Below are 24,804 nucleotides of genomic sequence, written 5' to 3'. Positions count from 1 at the left end.
TGCAACTTTGCAACAATGCGAGAGGCGTTTGAAGAGGCATATATAGAGGCGTACGTAGGTGGCGTCTGGCGTGGCGAGAGGGATATCGGACTATCGGAGTGCGTGCGAGCAGTGGTCAACTTGTGGGGCTATCTATCCGGTGATCGATCGAAAGGAATGTCTCACACATTGTCACCCGATCGTGACGAGCGCACTAGCGTTAAATTGCCCCGATAGTTGGTTGACGCGGATACATACTCGCTCCGTAATTAAATGTATGACACCGTTGACTTTTTACCAACGTTTGACCCTTTGTTTTATTTAAAATTTTTGTGTAAATGAAAATATTTATATCGTGCTTAAAGAACATTTGACGATGAATCAAGTCACAGTAAAATAAATGACAATCACATAAACTTTTTCAATAAGACGAATGATCAAACGTTAGAAAAAAAATTAACAGCGTAATTAAAATATGGAGATAGTATTTCGTATTCCATATAGGCAAATAAAACGACCGTCTCTCTGTCCAATCGACCGACCGGCCGGTCTGGGGCCAAACTCGTCCGGACCTAGCCAAAATACTGTAACTACCAGTGACGCAGAAAAGGAATTCGTGTCTATTCATCAGATGCCGTTCCCTCGTTTTCTTTATGTCGTAAAAAAAGTCATCGAAAATTTAAATTGAACTTATATAAAATAGTAAAAACAATAAAGTTGAACGTGTAATTTACAATTAAATTTGTTGTTTTAATTTTATTGTTTAAATTTAAATCCATATGTTTGTAGAGTGGTATCTATTTTACTATTGTTTTTTAAAATATAATGATTTTCTAGGTAACTTATACAAAACGAGGGGATGATTCCTAGAGAGAGAGAAAAATACATCTCCATGTATGTAAGTATAGTACTCCATCCGTCCCAAAATGTAAGCATGTGTCTAAATTTATACCTAAAAATGCTTATATTTTGGGAGCGAGGGAGTACGTGTGTAGCGCCCGTTCCGTCGTGGCGCATAGCGGGAAAATTTAAATTCTAAAAACCCTAATTGCGAAAATTGTTTCCTTGCTTGTAGTCAGTCTCCGTGCCAATTCCAGATCTCAAATCCCGAATCCAATTTCTTCCCAAATCGAATTCCTCCGCAAAAGTCTAGTGTGCCTCCCTCAGGTTCAGTGGGCCGATTTCCCTCTCGGCCCATCTTTCTCTCTCTCTCTCTCTCCCTCCCCTCTCTCGCTCTATCGCGCGTGCGCACGCGCGTGCGCGAGAGCCGCGCCGAGCGCCGCCCCCTCGCTCTCCCTCTCCCCGCCTCCATCCCCAGCGAGCTCCCCGCCCGTGAAATCGGCCCCCGCGCGCCGTTGCTTCGCGCGCGCGCCCGCGTCGTCGCCGCTCGTGCCGCGCCTCGCCGTCTGCGTCGCCCGGCCCCGCTGCCCTGCCGCGCCTGTAGCCGCGCAGCCGCTCGGCCCCGCGAGCCAGCACGCGTGCCCGAGCCGCGCCGCTCAAATCGCCGCGCGCCGTTGCTTCCCGCGCGCGCGCCGTGGTGGCCGACCGCCTGGTCGTCGCCGCCGTCAGCGTCTGCCGCGCCTGCCCGCGCCTACCGCCCGTGTCGCCGCTCCGCTCCACACCACCCCGCCGTCATCGCCGTCGTCACGACCCGACCCCGCCACCTCCGCGCAAGCTTCCAAGGGATGGAGGCAGAGCCCCTTCTCCCATTGCCCCGTCGTTCTCTCTCTCCCTCCTCCTTTTCCCAAAGTAGCAAGGGGCAAGCCCTCCTTTCTTTCTTCTTTTTCCTTTTTCTCTTCCTCCGCCGGCATCATCCTCCCTGTCGCTGTTTTGGCCGCTAGCCGGAGCACCAGCTCGCTGGCTTGACCACCCAATGTCGGTTCCTCCCTCCCAAACCGACATTGTCGCCCCTATAAATCCAAGGCGCCCTCCCTTCCTTTCCCTCTCCCTTTCGCCCTCGCTCCACCACGCCATTGCTGCCCCCCTCTGTCTCGCCTCCGCCGTTCGTCGCCAAAGCACCGGGAGAGCCGGGGCGTGCGAAGGACGCGTGAAGGGGACTCCGGGCGCACGTCTTCCTCCTCTTCCCTGGCCCGAGGCCGGAGCGATCACGCCCCGCGCTGTCGGCCATCGTCACTGCGCCCGCCCGCACGGTAGTGCATCTCCCCGTTCTCCCTCCTCGCTCTATCTCCTCCCCTTAGATTGTGTGGTAGCACTCGTAGTACCCCTAGAAGCTCGCAGGCGCCGCCCAAGACCTTCCCACCGCCCGGCGCGGCCTCGCCGCCGTTGCCGCTCGCCGCCGCAAACCGCCGCTCGTCGCCAGCTTCTCTCGGCGTAGCTCCGCCCAATCCGGTGCTAGGAATGCAATCCCGAGGTCGTGTAGATGCTCTAGTCCGGAGGAATCGAACCCTAGTCGTCTCGCCGTCGTTCCCCTCTTCTCTCGCCGCCGATGGCCGCCGCCGCAATCCTCCACCGACGAACTCCTTCCGGCGAATCCGAGCCGTTGGCTCGTCTCCCCTCATTCCGTGCAACCTCCCGGTGTGCTCGCCTTCGCCTGCCTCGCTGTAGATCAACCCGTCGCTCACCGCCGCCGTCCGCCGTCCGTTCCGGCCGGCGTCGTCGTCTTCCTCCAGCCGGCCCGCGTGGCAGCCACGTAGGCGCCACGTCGGTGCCAGCTCGGCCAAGACCGAGTCAAGCCGACCCCGGTCAGCCGCTCCCTCCGTCCCCGCTTGCGTGCGCGGGGCCCACGAAGAGCCAAGAGGCTGCGCGTGGGCCCGCCGCGCACCACGTCCACCGCGAGCCGCGCGCGTGCACCGCGCCTCCCCTCCCCAAACCCTAGCACGCCCCGCGTGCACCTCGCTCACGGTGAGCCGAGTCTCCAACAAGCGGGTCCCACTCGAGACCACGCGAGGTGAACCCGGCCCACCGGCTCCCTCTCTCCTCCCCTCCCCGCGAGCCCCCTTGGGCCGCCCCTCAGGCCGGCCGGCCCAATGGCAAGGCCGGGCCGCGCTCAAGACGCCCGCGAAGTCTATTCCCCCTCCCTCTTTCTTTTCTTTTTCAAAAAGGATTTAAATAAATCCTTTTCCTTTAGACCAAAAATCCAATAATCTTAGAAATTCAATATCTTCTCAACCGTGCATCCGTTTGACTCCGTTCAACTTCCAAAAATCCTCAAATCTCGAGATCTAGCTAATGGCACGCTTAGAGGTCAATAATAGGGCTTTATTTTCGCCGTTTGTTGAGTTGCCCGTTTCGCGTGTAGTTTCGGAGCCCGAAGACCCGCAGTGCGAGGATTTCGAAGATCAAGCTCAAGATCTCGTGCAAGGCAAGTCACCTTTGATCATCTTGCACCTATAATTTAAATCTAAGTATTTCTCTTCCGCAAATATTGCATGAATAGGATTAACACAAGTAAATCGGCCGCGGCTTGCGAGATAGCCTGCCGGCCCCAATCCTAATTGCTGCAATTACCCTCCTTGAATTATTGAACACTTAAACCTCCTTTGTAGACCGTTGTGCTTCGATGCACGGGCCTTCGGACACGCGCATCGGAACACCTCCCCTCAAATTTAAAATATCCAACGATGGGTAAAACTTGGGTTTTACAAAAGACTTGGAAAACCCGACACCTGGGTTGGTGCTTGCGAACTAAATGAATTTCCAAAATCGCGAACCGGGGAACGTACCGGGAGTACGGTTTCCCGCTCTTGCACTTAAGGACTGTTTCCTTGGAATTTCATCCGAACATAAGACAAGTGCGACCACATGGGTGGAGTGGGACACCCCTGGCTGAGTAACTAGCTAATCGGGGGAGCCATGATGCCAAGAGACATGTGGATTCAACGGGGTGGTGCCGGGGAGAACCCCCGGGTTTCCTGGCACAATATGGTCTGGGACCTAATCTGGTGTTGGTCTGGGACCCCTCTCGTTGGCATATGGTGAACCTGTGTCGGCTTTCGAAATGCCTTGTCATGAAAGCCTTAAGGTCTCTAGACGTGGCCGTTCTGCACAGGCTGGATGATCCGGGTTAGTAATGTCGTGTGGGTAAAGTGTACCCCCTTTGCAGAGGTTATTAAACTGTTCGAACAGCCGTGCCCACGGTCATGGGCGGATGTGAGGTGATTCCTAGCGTAGTTTTGTTTGACTACTGCTTTGTGAAATTGCTGCTGTGGAATGGGTTCGATGTTTGGAAAATCGGCGGCTGATGGGATCAGTCAGGCCCGGGTGGCAGTTTGAAAGTGTTTGGCCGGGTGCCAACCTTGAATCAATTCAAAGACTGATACATTGCACATACTCCGATCGGGCGTGACGCACTGTCTCATCCGTGTCGTTTGAGAAGCACTCACTTAGTTGTTTCAAAAAGGAGTTTAAATAAAATCAATTGCAAAACAACAGCCTTTCCTTTGAAACCTGCATTAAACACTTAATTCCCATGGCTTGCTGAGTACTCCTGTACTCACCCTTGCTCTATATAAATGATCCCCCCAGTCGCTGAAGAAGATGATGTGGATCCCGCTGACGAGGAGTTCTTCCAGGAGCAAGTCGGTTACGATGAGTTTTAGGGTTTCGGCCTAGTTCCCAAGTCGCGCCTGTGATGATTGGTCCAAGTCTTGGCTTCCGCTTTCTCTTTTGTAATGCAGTTGTGAGCTCGGGATCTGTCCACAGCCCAACATGACTGTGCTCCTACTCTATAATAAAGAGACCTCTGTTGCTGTGATATTCTGTCTTCCTGTGATACCAGTACTGTTTCCTGAGACTGGTATCGATTAACAGGTTAAATTGGAGCGTCACGGGCTAGTTCTGTTCAGTGCTAGTTCGGGACGTGACAACATGTTACGGTGTACAGTACATGACAGGATGCAGAAACGTTGTTGGTTTCTGACTTGACGCAACTGGGTCCAGATTACATTACTCGCGCCGCTATCTGAAAGGCAAGTCACGATTCCGTGACGAACAACTGTTACCGAGACCGATCGGATCCTTAATTAGCCCATCATATTTTACCTACATGCAGAAGTTGCATACATTCTCTTCCTTCTTGGGTGATTGATACATGCAAAAGTTGCACGTGCAGAGTGACACGCAATGCGGCGAAACTTCAGTTCCCGAATCCTGGGTGCTACTCATGTGAATATACTTCCTCCGTCTGACACCATCTTTTCAAATAAAATTAAACTCGATAACTTTTTACTAATAATCATACTAACCATATAATGCTAAAAATTACTAAAAATTATTATATTATATTACTATATTTTAAAGTATTTTCATGTGATGTTAATTTCATATTCGTTAGAAACATCGTATGAAATAAATTAATGATCAAAGCATATCACTGGACACCGTATAAGAAAATATAAATCTTATAATTTAGGGTGGAGGCAGTATGTTCCATCAGATTTGATTTGGATTCCTGAATTCTCACTAGCTTTGCCCACCTGTTAATCTTTATTTTCAACGTCGCTGCAAGCCGGATTCAATCCAGTCTCCCTGATTTTATTAAATTGCGCCAGTAATTCTACTGCTGAATGAACACAACATCCAGAGCACGTAAACGTTCAGACGACGACGGAGGAGAAAGCTGGCAGCATCATGACCATGGTCAGCAAAATCACCGGTCGTTTCCTAAAGGCAAAACAAGATGGAATTGATCCTCTGCATCAAAAGGCATGCCATGCATCACTTGGAAAAAAAGAGGAAACAAACAAGAAATTGATACAAAAAGCATGTGCCTGAGAAAATGATGGAACAAATTATGAAAAAAAAAAAATCAAACCACAGTACATACATACAGAAAAATCAACGTGCGCGCCCAGGATCTGTGAAGAATTTTCTGTTCTTGAAATTCAACCGAATGTCATGTCGGAGCAAGCTGCCGAAGAGAGTAACTGTGGTTCTGCAGCCAGCTAGTCATTAGTCTTTTTTTCTTCTTCTTTTGTTGCTAATCACAAGTCTCGATCACGAGAGAGAAACTAATCTTGATCTCGTAAAGCGTCCCCTTCCAGATCGTTGCCATCCCCAGATAATTCACGATCAAATAATCTTGATCAGCCATGGATTTTGGGAACAGGAAAAGGGGAAAAAAACCTGCCTCAGTTATCAATTCCCTGTGCATGCCTAGCAATTACTGCTAGTAACGGTTCTTGGAGATGATTTGCAGTTTTGCACTTAGGCCCTGTTTAGATCCTCAGTTTTGCATGCCCTCAGTTTTGCACTAGTAGCAATTACTACTAGTTGTAGCACTTTTTGCCATTTTGTATCTAAACACTTGTAGCCAAAGTTGACAATTTGGTATTTAGCATTTGCTAGTCCATAGTAGCAAATTGTGCCAAAAAGTATTTTGGGACCACTCCCTCTCTCTTTCTCTCTCTCACTTTAGTGCTAGAATGGCAAAACTTTAACATGCATCTAAACACCAACTAGTACTTTTGCAATGCTAAAACTTTTGCCACCAAAACTTTTACCATTTGCCGTTTGCCATTCTAAATGGATCTAAACATGCCCTTATCTTCTTTGCTGTGCACTATAGATTCTAGCCATCTGTCTCATCAGACATTCAGATAAGTTCAACTTTCTTGAGTGCTTGTTTTCTAGAACCAAATTCTGATGGGAATAAGTTCACTTTAGGTCCCTCTATTTGACGTCCAGTCTGATTTTCGTCCCTGACCCGCAAAACCGGGTATAACTCGTCCCCCAACTTACGAAAACCGGACAAACGAGATCCCTTGGCGGTTTTGATAGCGGTTTTAGCTGACGTGGCGCCTACGTGGCTAATTTGACTCGGTCTTCATCTGACGAGGCGCTTACGTGGCAATTCATTCCTGAAAAATAATAAAACACATGGGACCCACATGTCAGTTTCACACACAAAATAATAAAAACAGATGGACCCACGTGGGCTCCACCTGTCATCCTCGCTCCTTTCTTCCTCCTCTCTCCCCATCTCCTCATCATATCTATCCCCTTTCCTCTCTCTTCTCTCTCCAGTGCCACCACCACGACTCCGCCGCTGCCGCTCCCGCCACCACCACATCCCTCGCCGCCGCTGTCGCTACCAACTCCGCCTCCACCACCACCCTCACCACCTCCGCCGCCGCCGCCTGCGCCTCCACCATCCCTCGTAGCTCTCCTCTTGCTTCTCAGTGGCCGTCTCTGCCGTGGGAGGTCGTGGCGGGCGGCAGCGGGAGGCCGCCTCCGCCGCGGCCACCTTGACGCTGAGGAGCCCTGCGATACTCGATGGGAGACGGAGTTGACATCGATTCTTGTTGCCGGTGGCCGCACCGTGGTCGGCGAGGCAGCTATGACGGGTTCTACAGTGGTCGGCGACGTGGTTAAGGCGGCTTTTGCTGCTATCAGCGGTGCACAAATGGCGGCTCCTGCAGCCGTGACTAGGTGCGGATGAGTTTCATGTGTTTTTTGCATTTTGTGTCGTTTGTTGATTCGAGCATTTTAGGTCGTTTGTTTTTTGTTTTTTGTTTTTTTTTTGTTTTTTGTTTTTTGTTTTTTTTTTGCAGTTGATGGAGCATGTAGCTTGTGGTGCTAGATAGGTTTAAGTTTTTTTTTAATTTGTCTGAAATGGATCGGAGTCTGCAACCTCTCACCGTCGGCCAAGAGCGTAGCTTGTGCCTTTTCTGGGAGGATGGGGAGGCGGCGGATGGCTTGTTATTGAGCTTGAGCTTGGCAAGGAGAGCCTTGTTCTCCTGGTCAAGTAGGTGTGCCTTCTTTCGCAGTGGCTCAATCTCGGCGGAGAACGGGAATGAGGCATGACCGGAGAAGATGCTCCCGCCGATGCCGCCGACGCTCTTCTCCACAACACCGGCACTCGCCGCCGTCTGCGCTCTATGGCTCCGCGCGCCGCAGACTTGACCTAGCCCGCCGTCGGCCACTGCCCCGCCCCGCTCCACCGGCTAGCCGCTCCGTCCCGCCCGTCGCCCGCTCCTGCCGGCCGGAGAGAGAGAAGGGATAGAGAAAAGAGGGGACAGATAGGATAGAGAGAAAAGGGAGGAGTGAGGATGACATGTGGGCCCATGTGGGTCCCAACATTTTTTAATTATTTTGTGTGTGAAACTGACACGTGGATCCACTGGTTTTATTATTTTTCGGGAATGAATTGCCACGTAAGCGCCACGTCAGTGCCACGTTAGATGAAGACCGAGTCAAATTAGCCACGTAGGCGCCACATCAGCCAAAACCGCTATCAAAACCACCGAGGGACTTAGTTTGCCTGGTTTTCGTAAGTTGGGGGACGAGTCGTACCCGGTTTTGCGGTTAAGGGACGAAAACAGACTGGGCGACAAATAGAGGGACCTAACCTGAACTTATTCTATTCTGACGGCCCTGATTGGAAGAAGCCCTTTCTTGGGCTGGGCCGGGCCTCACTGTCTTTTCTTTTTTAAACTGGGCCTCACAGCCCGGTGGCCTGCTAGCTAGGAGAACTTCTCTGATCCCTTCTCCATTTTCCCTTCTTGTCCTGCAGCTTGTGCACATGTGTGTGCCCCACTAGTCAGTCAACATTCGATTTTTTAAGAATTGTCAGCATAGTACGATCTAGTAACATCCCCTTTTCACTGAGCTGAGTCATTAGACACCACAGACTCACAGAGCATTTGCCCATCACTCAATCTTTTCCCCTAACAAAGCCCCGGTTAAGACTGATATACATGCATGCATGCCTATCTCAATCTCTCATCATCAGGAGGAAAATAAAAGAGAAAGTGATTGCTCTATGAACCGAACATGACAGTACAACTGAAGTGCAAAGTGGGGCCCACGCCGATCAACGTACACACAAGTAAAAGAAAGAGAAAGAAACGGATCACACTCATACCTCACACTAGCTGCCGATCTTAATGAAACGAAAACGAGCACCAAACGCTACCGAAACAAAACAAAACCAGACCGACGACCGTACGGCAGCATTTGGTACGGAGTCGTACGGTACGGCACGGTGCGGTCCAGCGAAAGGGAGCACCTAACCTCTCTCATTTTATACTCCCTCTATCCTATCCTATTGTAAGTATAGTCATAAATCTTCGTGTCCAACTTTGATCGTCCGTCTTACTATCCTATTATAAATATAATCATAAATTTTCGTGTCCAACTTTGATCATCCGTTTTCCTATCCTATTGTAAGTATAATCATAAATTTTCGTATCCAACTTTGATCGTTCGTTTTATTTGAAAGTTTGTTATGATTAGTATTTTATCGTTATTAGATGATAAAATTTATGATTAGTATTTTATCGTTATTAGATGATAAAATATAAATAGTACTTTATGCACGACTCATATTTTTTAACTTTTCAAAAAAACCTTTTAAATAAGACGGACGATCAAAATTGCACGAAAAATCATGGCTGTATTTTAGATGGGACGGAGTACTAGTTTTTTTTTTCGGTCGAGAGGAAAAAGAACTAATTCGATCACATAGCATGCACGCGTGATGACATGACACCCTCCCCGGTTTGATGGGTCACAGCCTTTGCGTTGCATCACCGGCAAGGGCTCTTTGTCTTGCGTGCCGTCTCATCTAGGAGGAAAAAAACACACGAGCTAGCTGTACGTTTCATGGCCGAATCAGCTGGCAGATCGATCGATCGGCTTCTTTATTCCGTGTAGGCACCGGAAAGTTTCAGATCGATTAGCCAGCTGTTTATGTCAGGTAGTTATAACTAGGAGTACTTGTTCCGTTTCAAAATAAAACAACTTAGAATCAAACGCGATATTTAATTTTCTAGTACTATGAATATGGATAAATCTCCTATCTAAATTCATAGTACTAGAATATATGTCTGTCTAATTATAGTTTGCTATATTCTGAGATAGGGAAAGTATTAATCGACCTTGCTAATTAGCTCATCGATAGTCTCTACTTGTAGGTAATTACAGTACATACAACAGTTATTAGTATAACACACACATCATTTTCTAGAATAAAGGATGTTGCTGTAGTAATAAATTGCTCCATCAGACAGAGTAATTAACACCTACTAGTAATTAATTAGTGTGATTAGATATAGTCAGAGGATCGACCGAAGACTGATCGGATCTCAACATCTGCTTTTTCTCTCCCCCACGTAGAGGTAACAGACTACATTACCGTCAATACTCAAAAAGAATTGTCACAATAAATGCGCTTTTCTCTCCTCCTATCCATGCACAAAACAAAAGCACCGCTAATCATTCCACCTGATCAAAAGAGTCGGACGTACTGATTGGAAACCGATTAACTGAAGTAGAACCGAAGAAAATAAATTTCCAGAACATTTATTATTCTCTCAATCCTAAAATATAAAGAATTTTAGATAAATAGGACAGACTTGTCCTCTCCATCTTAAAATATAAGCTTTTATTCATAAATTTCTCTTTATATTTTAGGATGGTGAGAGCATTTAAACATAGAGAATGCTATCTCATCTGGAAGGGCGCACTGGAGGCGCGTGGTGTGGCGCATTCAGTGCGGACGAGACAGGGCTACATGAGATGTCGGCAGCCCACGCGCCGGTGTCTGCACTCGCACTGCACCACACCATGCAGCGCAGCGACCCACTGCGTCGATCGATCGGTCGGTTTCAGCGGTAACGGACGGAGCGCGACGGGAAACCGTACGGAGGTGGGGCCCCCACCCCCACCCGCACCCGCATCCTCCTTCCGTGCCCGTGCCTACGGAACCGTACAGGGCCGGTACGGAAGCCACGGCCCCCGCGAGGCGCACGTGCCGTGCCCCCCTCGGATTCCGTACTCCAATGGGACCCGACCCGACTCCTCTCTCTCTCTCTCCCTCCCTCGCTGTTGCCTGCATCACACTACCGTACTCCGACGACACGTGTACGTGAGGCTGCAGCTGGGCCCCACTCGTGAACTCCGCGGTGGCGCGAACGCTGTGCGGTGTTCCGCGGCGGCGCACGAGATCCCGGCTCCGATCCCACTCAAACCGGAGCGCAAGTACGCCCCCCGTGGTCCTAATCGTACCCGCACCCACTGCCATGTGGGGCCCATGCGTGCGTGGGACCCACCTGTACGTGTTGGCAACCTCAGCCCCACGCGGGTATATAGCGACGTGCTCGCCCTCGTCTCTCCGCCTCCTTCCTCCCTCTCTCTGCGCGACACTGTGCTCTCTCTTCCTCCTCCATTATTGACGATGAGGGGGTTGATGCGGTGCGCGTCGACGGGGGCGTGCAGGGTGGCGCCGGGCGCCGTGGCGGCGAGGGCGTCGGCGGCGGCGGTGGGAGGAGGGACGACGAAGGTGCCGGCGGGGCACGTGCCGGTGGAGGTGGGGGCGGAGGGGGAGGAGACGGAGCGGTTCGTGGTGCCGGCCGAGCTGCTGGGGCGCCCGCCCATCGCCGAGCTCCTCCGCCGCGCCGCGCAGGAGTACGGCTACGCGCGCCGCGGCCCGATCCGCATCCCCTGCCCCGCCGCCGCCTTCCGCCGCCTCCTCGGCGCCCTCACCGGCGGCTCCGGCGAGGGGGGCCTCGCGCTCGCCTACTTCAGCGTGGTGGTCTGAATCTGATCGAACCTGCAGCTAGCTAGCACATGTAGTAGCGTAGCGTTGATCCCTTTCTTGATGAGGAGGCGTGTAGCTGTTGTGCAGGAGGCGTGCGTTGTGTCGTGTGCTCGTGTGGCTGTTCTAGCTCGCTCACCTTCTTGCTTTGCCTTCTGGAGGCTCTCTTTTATTAGCTTTGATTCCATTTGTTTCTTGGCTTCTTCTACTACTACTCCTTTTTCCTTCTTTTGTGTAATAATATGCATGTAAATTTTGTAAATCTAGATCGATGAGATGTTTAATTTTATATAGTTGTAGATTATTAGAGCAGATCTGAGACTTTTTTCTTACTTGCCTGATTAATTGTTTGGCTTGGTTTGATCACCTCTAATATAGCTTCACATCCTGGTGATCCAGAGATAACAAGCACGTAAGATTAGTTGCATTTTTATACTTCCAACTAGTAGTTTCGTGCTACTATATACTTCAGATTGGTTCTAGCGCCGGATGGTAAAAACAAAATAATTGCCGATCCAATCTTTGATTACAGAGAGGAAGACGTTTGATTAGTCACTCATTTGGCATGACCAATGCAAAGCAAGTATTAGCTCATTTCAGCTGTAATTTTGTCCCATGCCTGCATCGTTGTACTTGTGTCGTCCTCTGTATAAAGAAGCATATAGCGAGTCATTTTATATGACACTTAACCAAATCGATTCTGAAACTAAATATTTTCAGTTAAACAATTCGTTGCTTTTGTAAGATATTTACTACTCCTATTTTCTATCTAGTTGTTTTTCAAGATACTTTCTTCCCATCCCCTCCATTTGGATCCAGTTGATCTTAAAGAAGTTTGTGCTAATCCTAAGGACAAAGTAAAGTAGCGCAGAATCAGTGTGCACTCAGCTCTTTATCTTAGTCAAAAAAAAAAAAGCTCTGCTTTATTTTGCTGGTACGAGAAAATTCGATGCTCCCACAAAGGAGCTTAATTTAAACCAAAGAACAAAAATAAAGTAGAATTTACAGATGGTCCAACGATATTTGTACATTAAAAAAATTCCAAAAAGTTGGCGATGGATAACCAATTAAAGGAGGAGCGTGTGGAGGTGATAGGATTGGAATGGAATCACATATAAAAGAGACACCGGTCTATTAAGCTAAGTTGCTGTCCGTGATTAGTAAGCAAGCTAGTAGTAGCAGCAAGTGTACGCCACCACATTTCGGATACGTACAATATGATCTAATCTAATTGATGGTCTATCGATCGGAGGACCATCCAAAGTGGAACTCATTAGTGGCGGCTACTAATTTGATCATCATCGTGGATCTCTGGGAGCTTACCACTCTTCTTTTCGATGCTAACAGAACGGCTTTGATATTTGAAGAGCAAGTTAACAGAACGGCTTTGATATCTCTAGCAAATTAATTTGCAGATAATTTTAATGTGGTTTTTACTAAAAGAGTCGTTGGAGCGATGCTCTATTTTTAGTCAATTTGATCCCCCTTTTCTTCGGAGCTATATATACTAACAGATATTAAAAGGTATATTAAGAGGTAGAGTAATATGTAGACAATTGATAAAAAAAAAGGAGCCCCTTGCCATTGTCCTATAGGGCGATCTTTCTCTAAAAAACACTCTCTCAGAGGGCGTTAGGGTACATTTCTGTAATTCTTGAAAAAAAATATGTTCCTGCATATTAATAAAAAAAATCAATAAATAGAAAAAATCGTTACTGGGCCACACCGGTGTGATTTTTATGGGCGAAGGCCCACGGGCTATTTTAGTATAGGCTTAGAAAAGGAGGAAAAGGTACACTGAAGGTCTCTCAACTTGTCATCGAGTTACAAAATCGTCCTCAAACGCAAAATCGGACATAAGTAATCTCTCAACTTATAAAACCGTTCCCTTTAGGTCCTTCAGTGGTTTTGACTCGGGTTTTGTTCGACATGGCGGTTGTGATAGTGCGGGCCCCACATGTCCGAGATGCTACTTTAACCAACAATATATATAAAAGTAAGATGTTTTATATAAAAAGAGTTACTATATATTATGATAATTTGTTTAATGATAAATATAGTAACATTAATTTTACATGATTGATTTTTTTATTTTTTTTGTTACTAAAAGTTAAAGTTGAAAAATATTTGATTTGTCATTATGTTAAAAATACTTATACTGTAGAACGGAGGGAGTAGCTTATGGCGGTGGAGTGGCTGAACACAACGTGCCGCACGCAAGAGCAGATGGCAGCAATGGAAGAAACAGCAAACACGTGTAACACATCAGCCAACCGACAAATAAAGGGAGCTTCAGCAAATTTTTGCAATGGCGGACACGACAACGTACGTAAACCTTCGGCAAGAACACCTCACTTTTTTGCATACAAGCAAACACACAGACACACACACTCTATTTTTTTTTGGAAAGAAGGCAATTTTTCATTACCCGGCTTTGGGAGAAAGCCAAAACAGCACACAAAAGTCTGGAAAAAAAACTAAAGCAGAGAAACTAAAAAGAAAAAAACAGGGCATGACAGCCCATATAGAACATCACAAGCACAAGGAAGGATCTAAACCCAAAAGGCACCCAGTACACCTGGTAGCCTGGTAGAGCACCTAACCCATCATCTAGTCTACTCCATCTGTTTTAGGTTATAAAACGTTTTGACTTTGGTCAAAATAAAATTATTCTAAGTTTGATTAACTCTATAGAAAAAAGGTAATAATATTTACAACACCAGTATAGTTTTATTAAATCTATAATTGAATAAATTTTTATAATATATTAGTCTTGGGATAAAAATATTACTACTTTTTTCTATAAAATTAGTTAAACTTAAAACGTCTTATAACCTAAAACAGAGGGAGTATTACATCATGAGAAAAAGCTATAAGATAACATCTGGAAATCCAGACACTCGGAGGTGCAACATCTTATCCATCAGTGCTTTAATCCAACCATTGAGCAGATCGCAGCCTCATGTTTTTTTTAGCTTCCCCCATCGCTGCAAAAAAGATAAAGATTTGTAAACTACTTGCAGAGCTCTTTTAGGTAGCTTATTCTCAAACGCCCTGGATCCTGACGACATCACCTGGAATTGGACCGAGTCTGGCATCTACACAACAAAGAGTGCTTACCTTTTCCAATTCGAAGGCTTATTTGCCACCAATGAGTTTGATTCTCTATGGAAATCCCCGACTGAACCAAAAATAAAATTCTTTGGTTGGCTAGTTTTCCATAAAAAAACTTTGACTACCCAAAATCTGCTCCGTAGGCATTGGCCTTGCAATTGGATATGTTGCCTTTGTGGTTGTGCCTTTGAAGATACAAATCATTTGTTCAGTGACTGTGTGTTTGTCAGAAAAGTGTGGACCCTAATTTGTCAATTCCAAAACTTGTCTTCGGTTGGAATAAATCCTGTCCTGGATGTGTCAACATGGTGGTCTGGAACCAAATTTGTAGGCTCTAAGAAGGATGTGCTGCTGGTCAGAGGAACTCTTCTAACTACTTGGTGGAATATTTAGTTGGAAAGAAATAGAAGAATTTTCCAAAACTCTTCCTGTTCAGAGATCGAAGTAGCTTATTTTATCAAGCAAGCTATTGATATGCGCAGCTTGGCCTTTAAACCCCCATGAATTGTTTTTAGCTTTTCCTGCGGCTGTAATTCTCTTTCCATCCCTTGGCTTGTAACCTCTGAACCTCTGTGCTACTTTGTAATTTTTCTCTTCTAATGTTAAATTCCGGCAGATCTCCTGCCGTCGTTCTCCTCAAAAAAATCGTTACGAGCTAACCAAATCCCCCCACAAACGCAGCAATGAAAACATTCTTTTTTTTTTCTGTTTTAAACTTGTCATTGATCAACCTCACCCTATCTTCCAAGGAGGAAGGCACTTGCTGCAACTCTAGAGCATCCCTAACAACACACCAAGCAAATTTTGACACCGGGCAACTAAACATGACATGTTTTGTTGTTTCATTCCTTAGGCACATCTTACACTTTTCATCCCCACCCTTAGTTGTTGTAATCTTTCTCCTCATTAATTTCAATCTCATCTAGCATACTTCTTAGTTGTTGTAAATCTCTCTCATCCTCCTGAGACGGGTTTCTTCTAAAGTTGAGATCTCATTCTCCTCCCTTCAAAATCTTCCTCACTGAAGCTTGCCGATCTCTATTAATCTCATAGAGACCAAGAAACTAAATCCTTAATGGAGTCTATCCAACCCAAACATCATTCCAAAAAAGAGTCTGGTTCTCATTGCCTACTTTTTTCCAGACAATTTTTGCATCCATCTTTTACAGTCATGCAGCCCTCTCCAAAATTGAGTTCCCCCAGTAGTCGAACTATGAAAGAAGCCTCCCTCCCCCATTTAATTCTCAAAAAATGTATAAGTGGATAATGGCCCTGTTTGGATCCGGAGGGCTATTTAATAGCCCTCCGGAATTTTGCTATTTAGAAGTATTAAATGTAGATTACTGACAAAACGCATTCCATAATTCCTAGGCTATTTTGCGAGACGAATCTAACGAGGTATATATTAATCCATGATTTGCTACAGTAATGCTACAATAATCAGTCGCTAATCATGGATTAATATATATCATTAGATTCGTCTCGTAAAATAGCCTAGGAGTTATGGAATCGATTTTGTCGGTAATCTACGTTTAATACTCCTAAATAGCAAGATTCCGGAGGGCTATTTAATAGCTCGGAGGATCAAAACAAGGCCAATGTCTCTTATAGATGGTGTGATAGCTAGTTTAGACAAACAAGCTGTCACTAGCTACGTAGTCACGTCTATATAGTACGCGATCGCTCAACACTGCCGTTTCTTTTTCCGGTCCGATCGTGCGATTTTTCCTTTTCTTCGTATGGTGTTGTTCGTGGGCTGCACGTAATGGTTGGCCTTCTGGCCATGTGTTCTAGCCCGTATGTTAGTTTGCTAGACTTTTGGCCCATATGCTAGTGATATTTCTATGCATGAATATAAACTTTGTACATGTAGACTTTATGCATAGAAATATATTTTCTATTCTATATAGGAATTTTATACATAGAAGCTTATAAATTTTATACAGGATAAATAATGTTGCTAATTTAGTTGTTTGTCATGAAGTTCTCCTCTCCAAGTATACGCCTACACAAATATGGCACACAGGAGTAGAGTATCAACGAGGGTACTTAAAAAACCACCAGAAAGTAAGCAACAAAGAAGAAAGTTGGACTGATGTGTCAGCTGAAGAGTTGAGTGAGCCAGAAATGATAAGCAAATAAAGATTCCCTGGGAGGCAAAGAATAACAATGATCTCATTTAAATGGTAGCATAAAAAATAATTTTGTGAGTGACAGTATTCATCACTGACGGTCTATTAAAGGATATGGAGTGATAATTCCACGCCACAAGAAAACGCCCTATAGGGCTTAAGACAAAAGCGAAACCAGTATATCCAAGCCACAAATTGTGATTGTTCTAAGAATGGTAAAAATTGACATAGACTACACTAATTAAATATTCTAACAGCTCCCTTAACTCATTCAATTAAGTCTCCCCTCGATGAGAAGCACAAGAGAACACCGAAACCACCAACCCAAGTCACTGAACTGGTCATTCTTCCGGCCAGTCCGGCTAAAGAAGTCATCAACTCGAAATTTCAACGGATGAGCTGCAACCACCACCGAAGGAACGCGACCTGGACGGAAAAATTGAGTATAACTTGCTACATTTCTCATATATGCAGAAGATTGGAAATAAATCAAAGCCAAACTTGAATGATGCCACACATTGTAAATTAAATTAATCACAGAATCCATAGGGAAGAAACAGAAAACTCACGAATTGGAAATAATAATAAAATAGGCAAATTCTGCTAATGTAAGCCCCTCCAAGGGTCCCAGTATTCAAAATCCAGTAAAAGCATTGTTGAAACTACTTGGAGATTGACAGTAAACCTTAGAAACCAGATTTGTTTCCATGCATGAAGGATTGGATTAGCAATGTATACCTTTTCATGCCACTTTCAACAATTCTGACTCTTCCATCCATCTGGGAGTTGTATTCTTGAAATTGTGATTCTGAATGCTGAGTAAAAGAAGTAAGTATTGTTACTGCCCTATCAATTGGCATAGGTTCCAATGCAATAATAGAAATATTTTGTGAAAATATACTCTGCGTTTGATGTTGAATCAAGCTAGTGATAACTCCACATGCCCCACCCTAAAGAAGTAAAGAACACACACAACAAAAAGAAAACAAATTTGTATGCGATCCACGATCATGGTTCATGAACAAGAGATCATATGTAGCACAAAATTATTCGTAGAAAAGAGCAGCAGTTGGAAATCAGTAAGCAATCGTTGGCCTATTGTAGATGACTAAGGTGAGGTACAGTACTGAACTTATTTATTCATTTTTGCAGTCAATTTTTTCTTGTTTATAGAAAGTGCCAAGTGATGCTTACTTGAACAAACTCCGTAGTTATCTGTTGCGTTGTTGGACTAATCGCTTGGTGAGCAGTTGTTTCTGGCCTTGTTGGATTGTTTCTTGCAACTGAACCTTGACCGATATCACTAATGATCAACGGACGCATCATGTCTGCACAGAAGTACTCTCAAGTTAGCTGGAATCCTGGAGTAAGCATCATTGTGGCATATTATTACCAACTCAACTACATGGTTAATATTCTCCTGACAATATATATTTCATATGTTATAGTTATAGATGAAAAGAGAGGGTTGTTCCCATTTGATTTTACAGATGTGATTTCCCTCAAAAAGAAAAAAATGCTGACTCAGCGATATACTTTTAACAATGATAATAATCCTAATAGTACATATATAGGACGCTAAATTGGGGCTTCATGGTGCCTGGGCTTCAATGATAACTATCAAGTAAGAGTGTGCACTTAATTCACATGCAAGAATTTGATGGTATTCCATCATTTTAGCAGGAATTGTAATACAAAACATATGCATGTGACCAAGAAACAATATGCTGCTCTATATAATTGAATAATGAAATTGAAATATGGCTGTTGGCATGGGATGTTATTACTAATACATTTTACCTGCAATAGTTTGTGTTGAGATCCCATAACTGTTAGCAGGACTATCCAAACCAATTGGAGCACCAGTAACACCTGCAATGTTTTCAGGAATTAGAAATGACAGCAGGTACCCACCAAGTGTAGCAAGACTACTAAGCTCAATGAGTTTTGAAATCTGAATTGCTAACAATTAGAAAATTGGAAATCAATTAACATCTAAATGCTTCGATGGACCACTGAACGAAATCTGTTTCCACAAAGGGTTTTAAAAGATTGATTCATGGTCCTACAAATAGGCCCAGAGATGTAGCAAGAACAAAAAATAAGCAGCGCCAACAGCATGTACATGCTGTGTCAGGTGAATATATAGGCCATAATACAGGAAGATCTAAGCATAGAACACAGTGAATTTGTTTGATTAAGAGAAAAAAAATTATTGTAAATTGTAACACTGATAAAGTCAAGTGCAAAAAACGAATTATGATGGGCTGGTTGACTAGTTCATTGCCATTTTATATGAGTTTCTCTATGTTCTCTAAACATCCTGCGCACAAAGCCAACACTTAAATTGAAAGGAAAGGAGAGGTTAAACTCGAAAGCAGCTAAAGAAATCTTATGCATAATTGGCCCAAAAGGCTCCAATGAACTTCACGCAAAGAAAATGGTACCGATATTTATCTGAGCAAATACTCCATAACTGTTTTCAGCTACCTTCGTTACAGGAGTGTTTAAATGGATATCCATCACGCAGCACACCAGCTTGCAAAGATTTGTCTGAAAAGGTTCGGAAGTCAAGTGACAATGGGAAGTCAACAAAGGCAGGAGACACAAGGCAAACAAGTATTACCGATGATATCTGCAAGCCAGTTTGCTGCATTACGTGATAATCCTGACATTGAAAAACATGGTTATAAGTATCATGCCTAATAATATTGCTGATTCTGCTTATTAAATCTAGATATGAATATGGAGAGATATAATCGATGTATAAACTTATATACCTGTGTAATATCTCTCCTGACAGATAGTAGAAGAAGGCAGCCTGCACAAAGCAATGCACATGTGTCATGTGTGTCAGTGTCGAAAATCCTGAAACAGTGGAAAAAATGGAGAGAAATTGAATTGTGGTCTACCCTCTCTTCTTCTGAAGATAGAAGCGGGCAATATCAGGTGCTGAAATCCGGTCTTCATTCTTCACGTAGCGCCTCCGATGAGAACTAGTAGCAAAGATTTTCAGTTAATATATAAAATGAAGTCACAGCAGTTGATTTATACTGACAATGGAAATCAACTGTACACTGATAGTGATCCATATGGAGCAATGCGGGCACAAAGGGTCACCAAATTCAGATCAGCTGCTGAATTACTGCAGTATGAATCGAAGGAAGTAGCATTACCTGGACCCTATGGGGAGGATGTTGTGTGGCTTGATGGGGCCACCTTTCGGCAGCTTTAGCAGGTCGTTGAACTCGGGGATCTGAGGGATCAAGTCCTTGATGATCTCGGCCGCCTTGTACCTCACCAGATGCCAGTTGAGGAACGCCCTATGCATAATAATTCCGTTCCAAGAAAGAGATGGATGGTGAAAGATGCTTGGAAAACAGTAAATTAAGCATGCAAAACTGTTGAGGCTTGTGAAAGGGCTGGTTGCAGTGTTGAGGGCTAAGTTCCTTGTTTGATGGGCTGTATATATCCGGTTGGATGTTGAGGCTAGGTAAAAATTGTCCTTCTCTTAAAAAAAGAACTGTTAAGACTTATATATGTCTCTGTTGTTATCTGTTACACCGACCTCCCTAAATCCCTCCCATAATCAATCCATTGGGCTGTTAAGTTAATCTACTTCAGGGTTGGAAATTTCGGACTGAAATTTTGAAAAATTCGGTCCCCTCCGATACGATATCACTTCCGCCAAAATTTTCCAATTTTTTCATGAATTTTGGTAATATTTGTTCAAATTCAACTAAATTTTGTTCAAAATTTCGGACCGGAATTTCGGTGAGGCGGCCTAAGATCAAATCGGCCTAACCGATAGGATTAATCCTGATCTACTCTACAAAAAGTGTTGTAGTGGTACCTGATTGGACGGCAGTGGAGAATGGTGATGAGGATGCGTATGAGCTTGATGGCGCCAGGGGAGGGGTCGGGGTTGTCCCTGACGTGGCGCTGGTAGCGGGCGGCCACCTGGGCGCCCCGCAAGTGGTCGCCGGCGACGATGCAGTCGAGGACGTGGTGGATGTAGAGGAACTCGTGGAAGACCAGGCCGGCATCGGTGCGCACGCGAGACGGCGGCGCGAAGCGGTTGGCGTAGCTGGCGGCGTCCGCCCACCTGCCCTGCCTCACCAGCGCCTGGATGTGCCCCACGCGGAAGAGCACGGACGTCTCCTGCACCAGCCTGCGTTGCAAACAACAAGGATAAAGTCGATGCCATTGAGGCGAGAGATCGAGAGGATGAAGGAGGAGGAAGATTGGTGGTGCTCGGGCTTACGCGTCGAAGGTGGAGTCGTAGTCGTGGCGGCTGAGGAAGGCGAGGAGGCGACGGTGGCGGAGCCGCGACACGCGGGGGTACTCGAGGGAGTACTGCTGCTGCATATGGCGCTTGCGCTTGCGGTTGCGGCAGCCGGAGACGACGGCGGCATCGCCGGAGAGCTCCATGGTAGCCAAGATTCGTAAGCGCTTGAGTTGGAAGGGGAAGAACTCGGCCCGGGTGAGTGGGGGAAGCGGGCCGTTACTATATAGGAGTATAAATCCGGGTGGTGTGATTATGACACGTGGGACCCTACTGACTTCCTCCATCTCCCTCCTTGTTCCTCCGTTTCCTCCACTTTCCTCCACTAAGTAGCGTGCACGTGCAAGGCACGTCGACATACATTGAATGAAGTAAATAAAAAAAGGGCTGTCTATGCATCTGTTGACAGAAAATCTCACCTCCCATCTTTCAAATTTTAGATCATTGGATGTGCTTTAAGATTCGTGCAGATGCATTAACCCTACCTCTCCTCCTCCCGTTCCCCTCCCATCGCGCTCGCGAGTGGCTCCGCCCGATCCCCGCCGCCACCGCCCCACCGCGCCGCCAGCCGCCTCACTGGCTGGCGGGAGGGCATCAACGGCGCCGGCGAGAACCGACCCCCCCCCCCCCCACGACCAGCCTCCTCCCCTTCTTCCTCCTCGAGCCGTCGGCGGCGAGGTGCCCCTGCCACCGACACCGGTCCACCGCCCTCCTCCAGCCCTGCGGCTCCGACGCCGCCGCCGCCGCCGCCTCGCCGCCCACCGTCGGGCTGCCGCCTTCCCCAGCCATCCCTCTAGAGCCGCCGAACTCCTCCCCTCTCCCCTCCCCCTCCCACCCCCACCCCAGGACCCTAACCCATAGGGTCCTCGCCGGCGCTGGAGAAGAAGAGAAGGTTGCCAGAGTTGAAGGAGAAGGCGTAGAGCACGAATATCGAAGCCCATCCGGTGTCCCAAAATCTGCAAGATTTAGGGATGCAAAATCTGTCGAAATAAGGTTAGCAATTCCGTTAAAAAATACATCCTACCCTTAAATCAGTTGAGTTAAAGGTTCATGTTATACATCATACCCAAAAAAGCTACACCATTACATTCTCTTCTATTAACCTTCTCTATTCAAAACGTCGAGACAATAGCCAACATCGACCTTGCATCATGGAATACATGACACATCCGAGATCTGTCTCCCTATAGCATCCAACCCTAATGCTATGATCCATTATTCACAGGTACCGATGAAAATGGAAAAATCAAATTCGATCAGCTTGGATTTTTTTTTTCGTTTTTCCACTCTACCCAGATCATGCAGGTGTAGGGCTGGAAAACATGGATTTTCAACAGTGAAATCAGGATCTATGTGGGCAGTGGGAAAAACAAGTCACAAACAAATCCTAAAAAAATAGAGTAGCAGAGGGTTATATAACCTATATGTATACTCGGAGGTGAAAGAATATTCAGAACTATAATTGTCGTTGACAAACACAGGATAGCATTAACAGTACCTATTCTTGATTAAATTCTCAAAGTTGTCCAAAGTTGTATTCATGAATTTGGGGTCTGCAGTATGTAACATATGAGTTTCTTCATTGCTACATTTTGGGATTGCCGGCATGCAACATATACTATTATTCCCTGAAAAATCCAGGTTATTCAGTTAGCCCTATAGTTGTCATGCAAGAGAGAACATAGTTTTATCTAGTTAAGACTGAGTTATTACCATTGGCTGAATTCATAAAAAAAAACATATAGATAGCTATACTTATTAGGTTTTCTCATAGCATGTGCAGTACACCAGACTATGAAAAACCTATAGAAAAGATTCAACAAGCAGTCTAGTGTGAAGGCCATAACGGCCAACCATAAACTTTCAACTGAAGCAACAACTTTCCTTATAAAAAGAATCAGATTAATGATATTTGACTTATTGATGGCCAATCTTTTGCCCTTTTCCATTTGCCTCAATTCCTCCAAAAAAACAAGGTGAAGGCATACCTCATTTCAATATACTTGTATATAACAAAAATAATACAACATTGAATTTATAGCTTCAAATTAGATAACTGCGCATAATGCGTTGGGGAAATGCTGTAACAAAAATTACTTCGGAAGGAGCATTCTGATCTAAGCAACCAAAGCTGATTCATGGTTCCCCTCTCGCTCAAATCCTTCAAGGGACCTTCCTGCTTATAGTATTTAACGATTCTTCATTGTTCCCTGAACTTGTTGGCCTCAAAGAATAAGAGCTTCAGGTTGGTGCCTGAAGTCTTTGAAGCGTTCAAGCAACTGTTGTCAGGAATAATTTACGTTAACATATCAGAATCACAATGAGCATATCAGAAACAAAAAAAAAAAGCCTACATGGGTGCTGCAAAGGCCATGAGCAAGTTAGCTACCTCAATAGTATTAGAGAAACTCACCGCCGGCGACGCGGATTGCTCCCTTCCCGGTCAGCGGCAGGCCGGCAGCGAGGGTTGAACCGTCACGAGTGGTGGTGGAACAGGCGAGCCCCACGAGTGAAGGTGGATCCCGCCCAGGACGTGGGCGGCACAGCTGAAATCCGTCTTGGGCAGGGGCTGCGCCACCTTTGCCAACGCATTCGTGGGCCAGCGATGGTCGTGGAAGGAGACGTGGGTGGAGGGGATCGTGAGGCAGTCGGTAGAGCTTTCCCCGGGAATATGCAGGTTCAGGCACGACTCCGGCCGAGAAGGACGGCGCCGGAGGCGTCAAACACCTTGGGAAGCGGCGGCGCTGGGGTTGGGCTGGCACCACCTGTGTGCAGCATCCAGGGACGGTTGGTGGCGCGCGGCATGGAAGTGCGATGGCTGCGAGCGGAGTTAATGGTTCGCAGTGGCGGCGCACGTTGTTGTGGTGTGGCGGCGACGGACGGCAGGCGTGGAGAGCGGGCGGTGGGAGGGCGCACACGGCAGTGAATGCATGGATCGCGGGCGCTGGGCGGCATAGTGCAGACACGATTCTCGGTCACGAGCGGGTTTTCCTCCTTTTTTTTCTTATCTGATCGTGGGATCGTGTGTCCCTTCAGCGTTTCTTTTTTTTTTCAGCGGTTTTTCCTCCTTTTTTTCTCATCTGATCGTGGGATCGTATGTCCCTTCAGCGTTTCTTTTTTTTTCGTGCATGACAATGGTGCATGGTTTCTTTCTTAGGGATGACAGGTGGGCCTCACGTGATAGTGGATCTGAAGGATTGCAAGATTTTGGATGAACTCGTACTTTTTATATTAGTATAGATAACCTTTGTACTGTCCTCTCCCCCTCCCTCCCTCCCTATCAGTTATTTCAATTTATTTTTCCTTTCCCTCTTCGGTCTCGTTATTTATAAGAGTTGTATGAAGATTAAGATTTTCATAGCACGGTATTCAAACTGCTAAACAACACGTTTCGTGTGAAGACTTTTTATATGAAAGTTGCTCTAAAATATTATATTAATCTATTTTTTAAGTTTGTAATATTTAAAACTCAATTAATCATACGTTAATACCACATCATTTTGCGTAAAAAACTTAATCTCCATCTTCATCTCCATATTTATGGGAAAAGAACACCTCGTTTTCCTCCCTCACAATTATTTCAACTTTTTTTTTTTACTCCTCGCAATTAACGTGAGTTCATTGGTTGGACTGTGATTATCTGGTAGTACTATCTGATGGACCTCTATATGTTGATGGACCTTCTTTTCAACGACAAAGTGTTTGTGGAGAGTTTGGGCTTGTTTAGTTGGCAAAAAAAAAATTGTCCATACATGTTACATCGGATATACGAATACACATTTGAAATATTAAACGTA

General features: G+C 45.7%; 3 protein-coding genes across 3 annotated transcripts; 1 reads left to right on the top strand and 2 right to left on the bottom strand.

Annotated features, from left to right (window-relative positions):
* The first annotated feature begins 11,062 nt into the window (after nucleotides 1–11,062).
* Nucleotides 11,063–11,788, top strand: LOC127771498 (auxin-responsive protein SAUR71-like). Its single transcript, XM_052297418.1, has one exon. It carries the CDS (start codon nucleotides 11,117–11,119, stop codon nucleotides 11,477–11,479), a length of 363 nt encoding a protein of 120 aa, XP_052153378.1. The 5' UTR covers nucleotides 11,063–11,116; the 3' UTR covers nucleotides 11,480–11,788.
* A 4,959-nt stretch (nucleotides 11,789–16,747) lies between these two features.
* Nucleotides 16,748–21,355, bottom strand: LOC127771477 (uncharacterized). Its single transcript, XM_052297391.1, has 11 exons — nucleotides 20,987–21,355; nucleotides 20,576–20,893; nucleotides 19,899–20,045; nucleotides 19,635–19,718; nucleotides 19,503–19,543; nucleotides 19,349–19,390; nucleotides 19,213–19,275; nucleotides 18,523–18,594; nucleotides 17,917–18,050; nucleotides 17,461–17,537; nucleotides 16,748–17,148 (listed from the first exon to the last, which is right to left on the bottom strand). Exons 1-11 carry the CDS (start codon nucleotides 21,292–21,294, stop codon nucleotides 17,097–17,099), a joined length of 1,338 nt encoding a protein of 445 aa, XP_052153351.1. The 5' UTR covers nucleotides 21,295–21,355; the 3' UTR covers nucleotides 16,748–17,096.
* Nucleotides 21,356–23,406: 2,051 nt separating this feature from the next.
* LOC127770928 (uncharacterized) lies at nucleotides 23,407–23,970 on the bottom strand (the record flags this gene model as incomplete). The annotated part of the gene is made up of 1 exon (XM_052296697.1): nucleotides 23,407–23,970. A coding segment is annotated over one exon (564 nt), but the record flags the coding sequence as incomplete, so codon positions are not given.
* Nucleotides 23,971–24,804: the final 834 nt, after the last annotated feature.

This window comes from Oryza glaberrima, chromosome 4 (genome assembly GCF_000147395.1).
Source record: "Oryza glaberrima chromosome 4, OglaRS2, whole genome shotgun sequence".
Lineage (NCBI taxonomy): Eukaryota > Viridiplantae > Streptophyta > Magnoliopsida > Poales > Poaceae > Oryza > Oryza glaberrima.
Note: the sequence above shows the minus strand (reverse complement) of the source record. Positions and strands in the feature narration are given on the sequence as shown.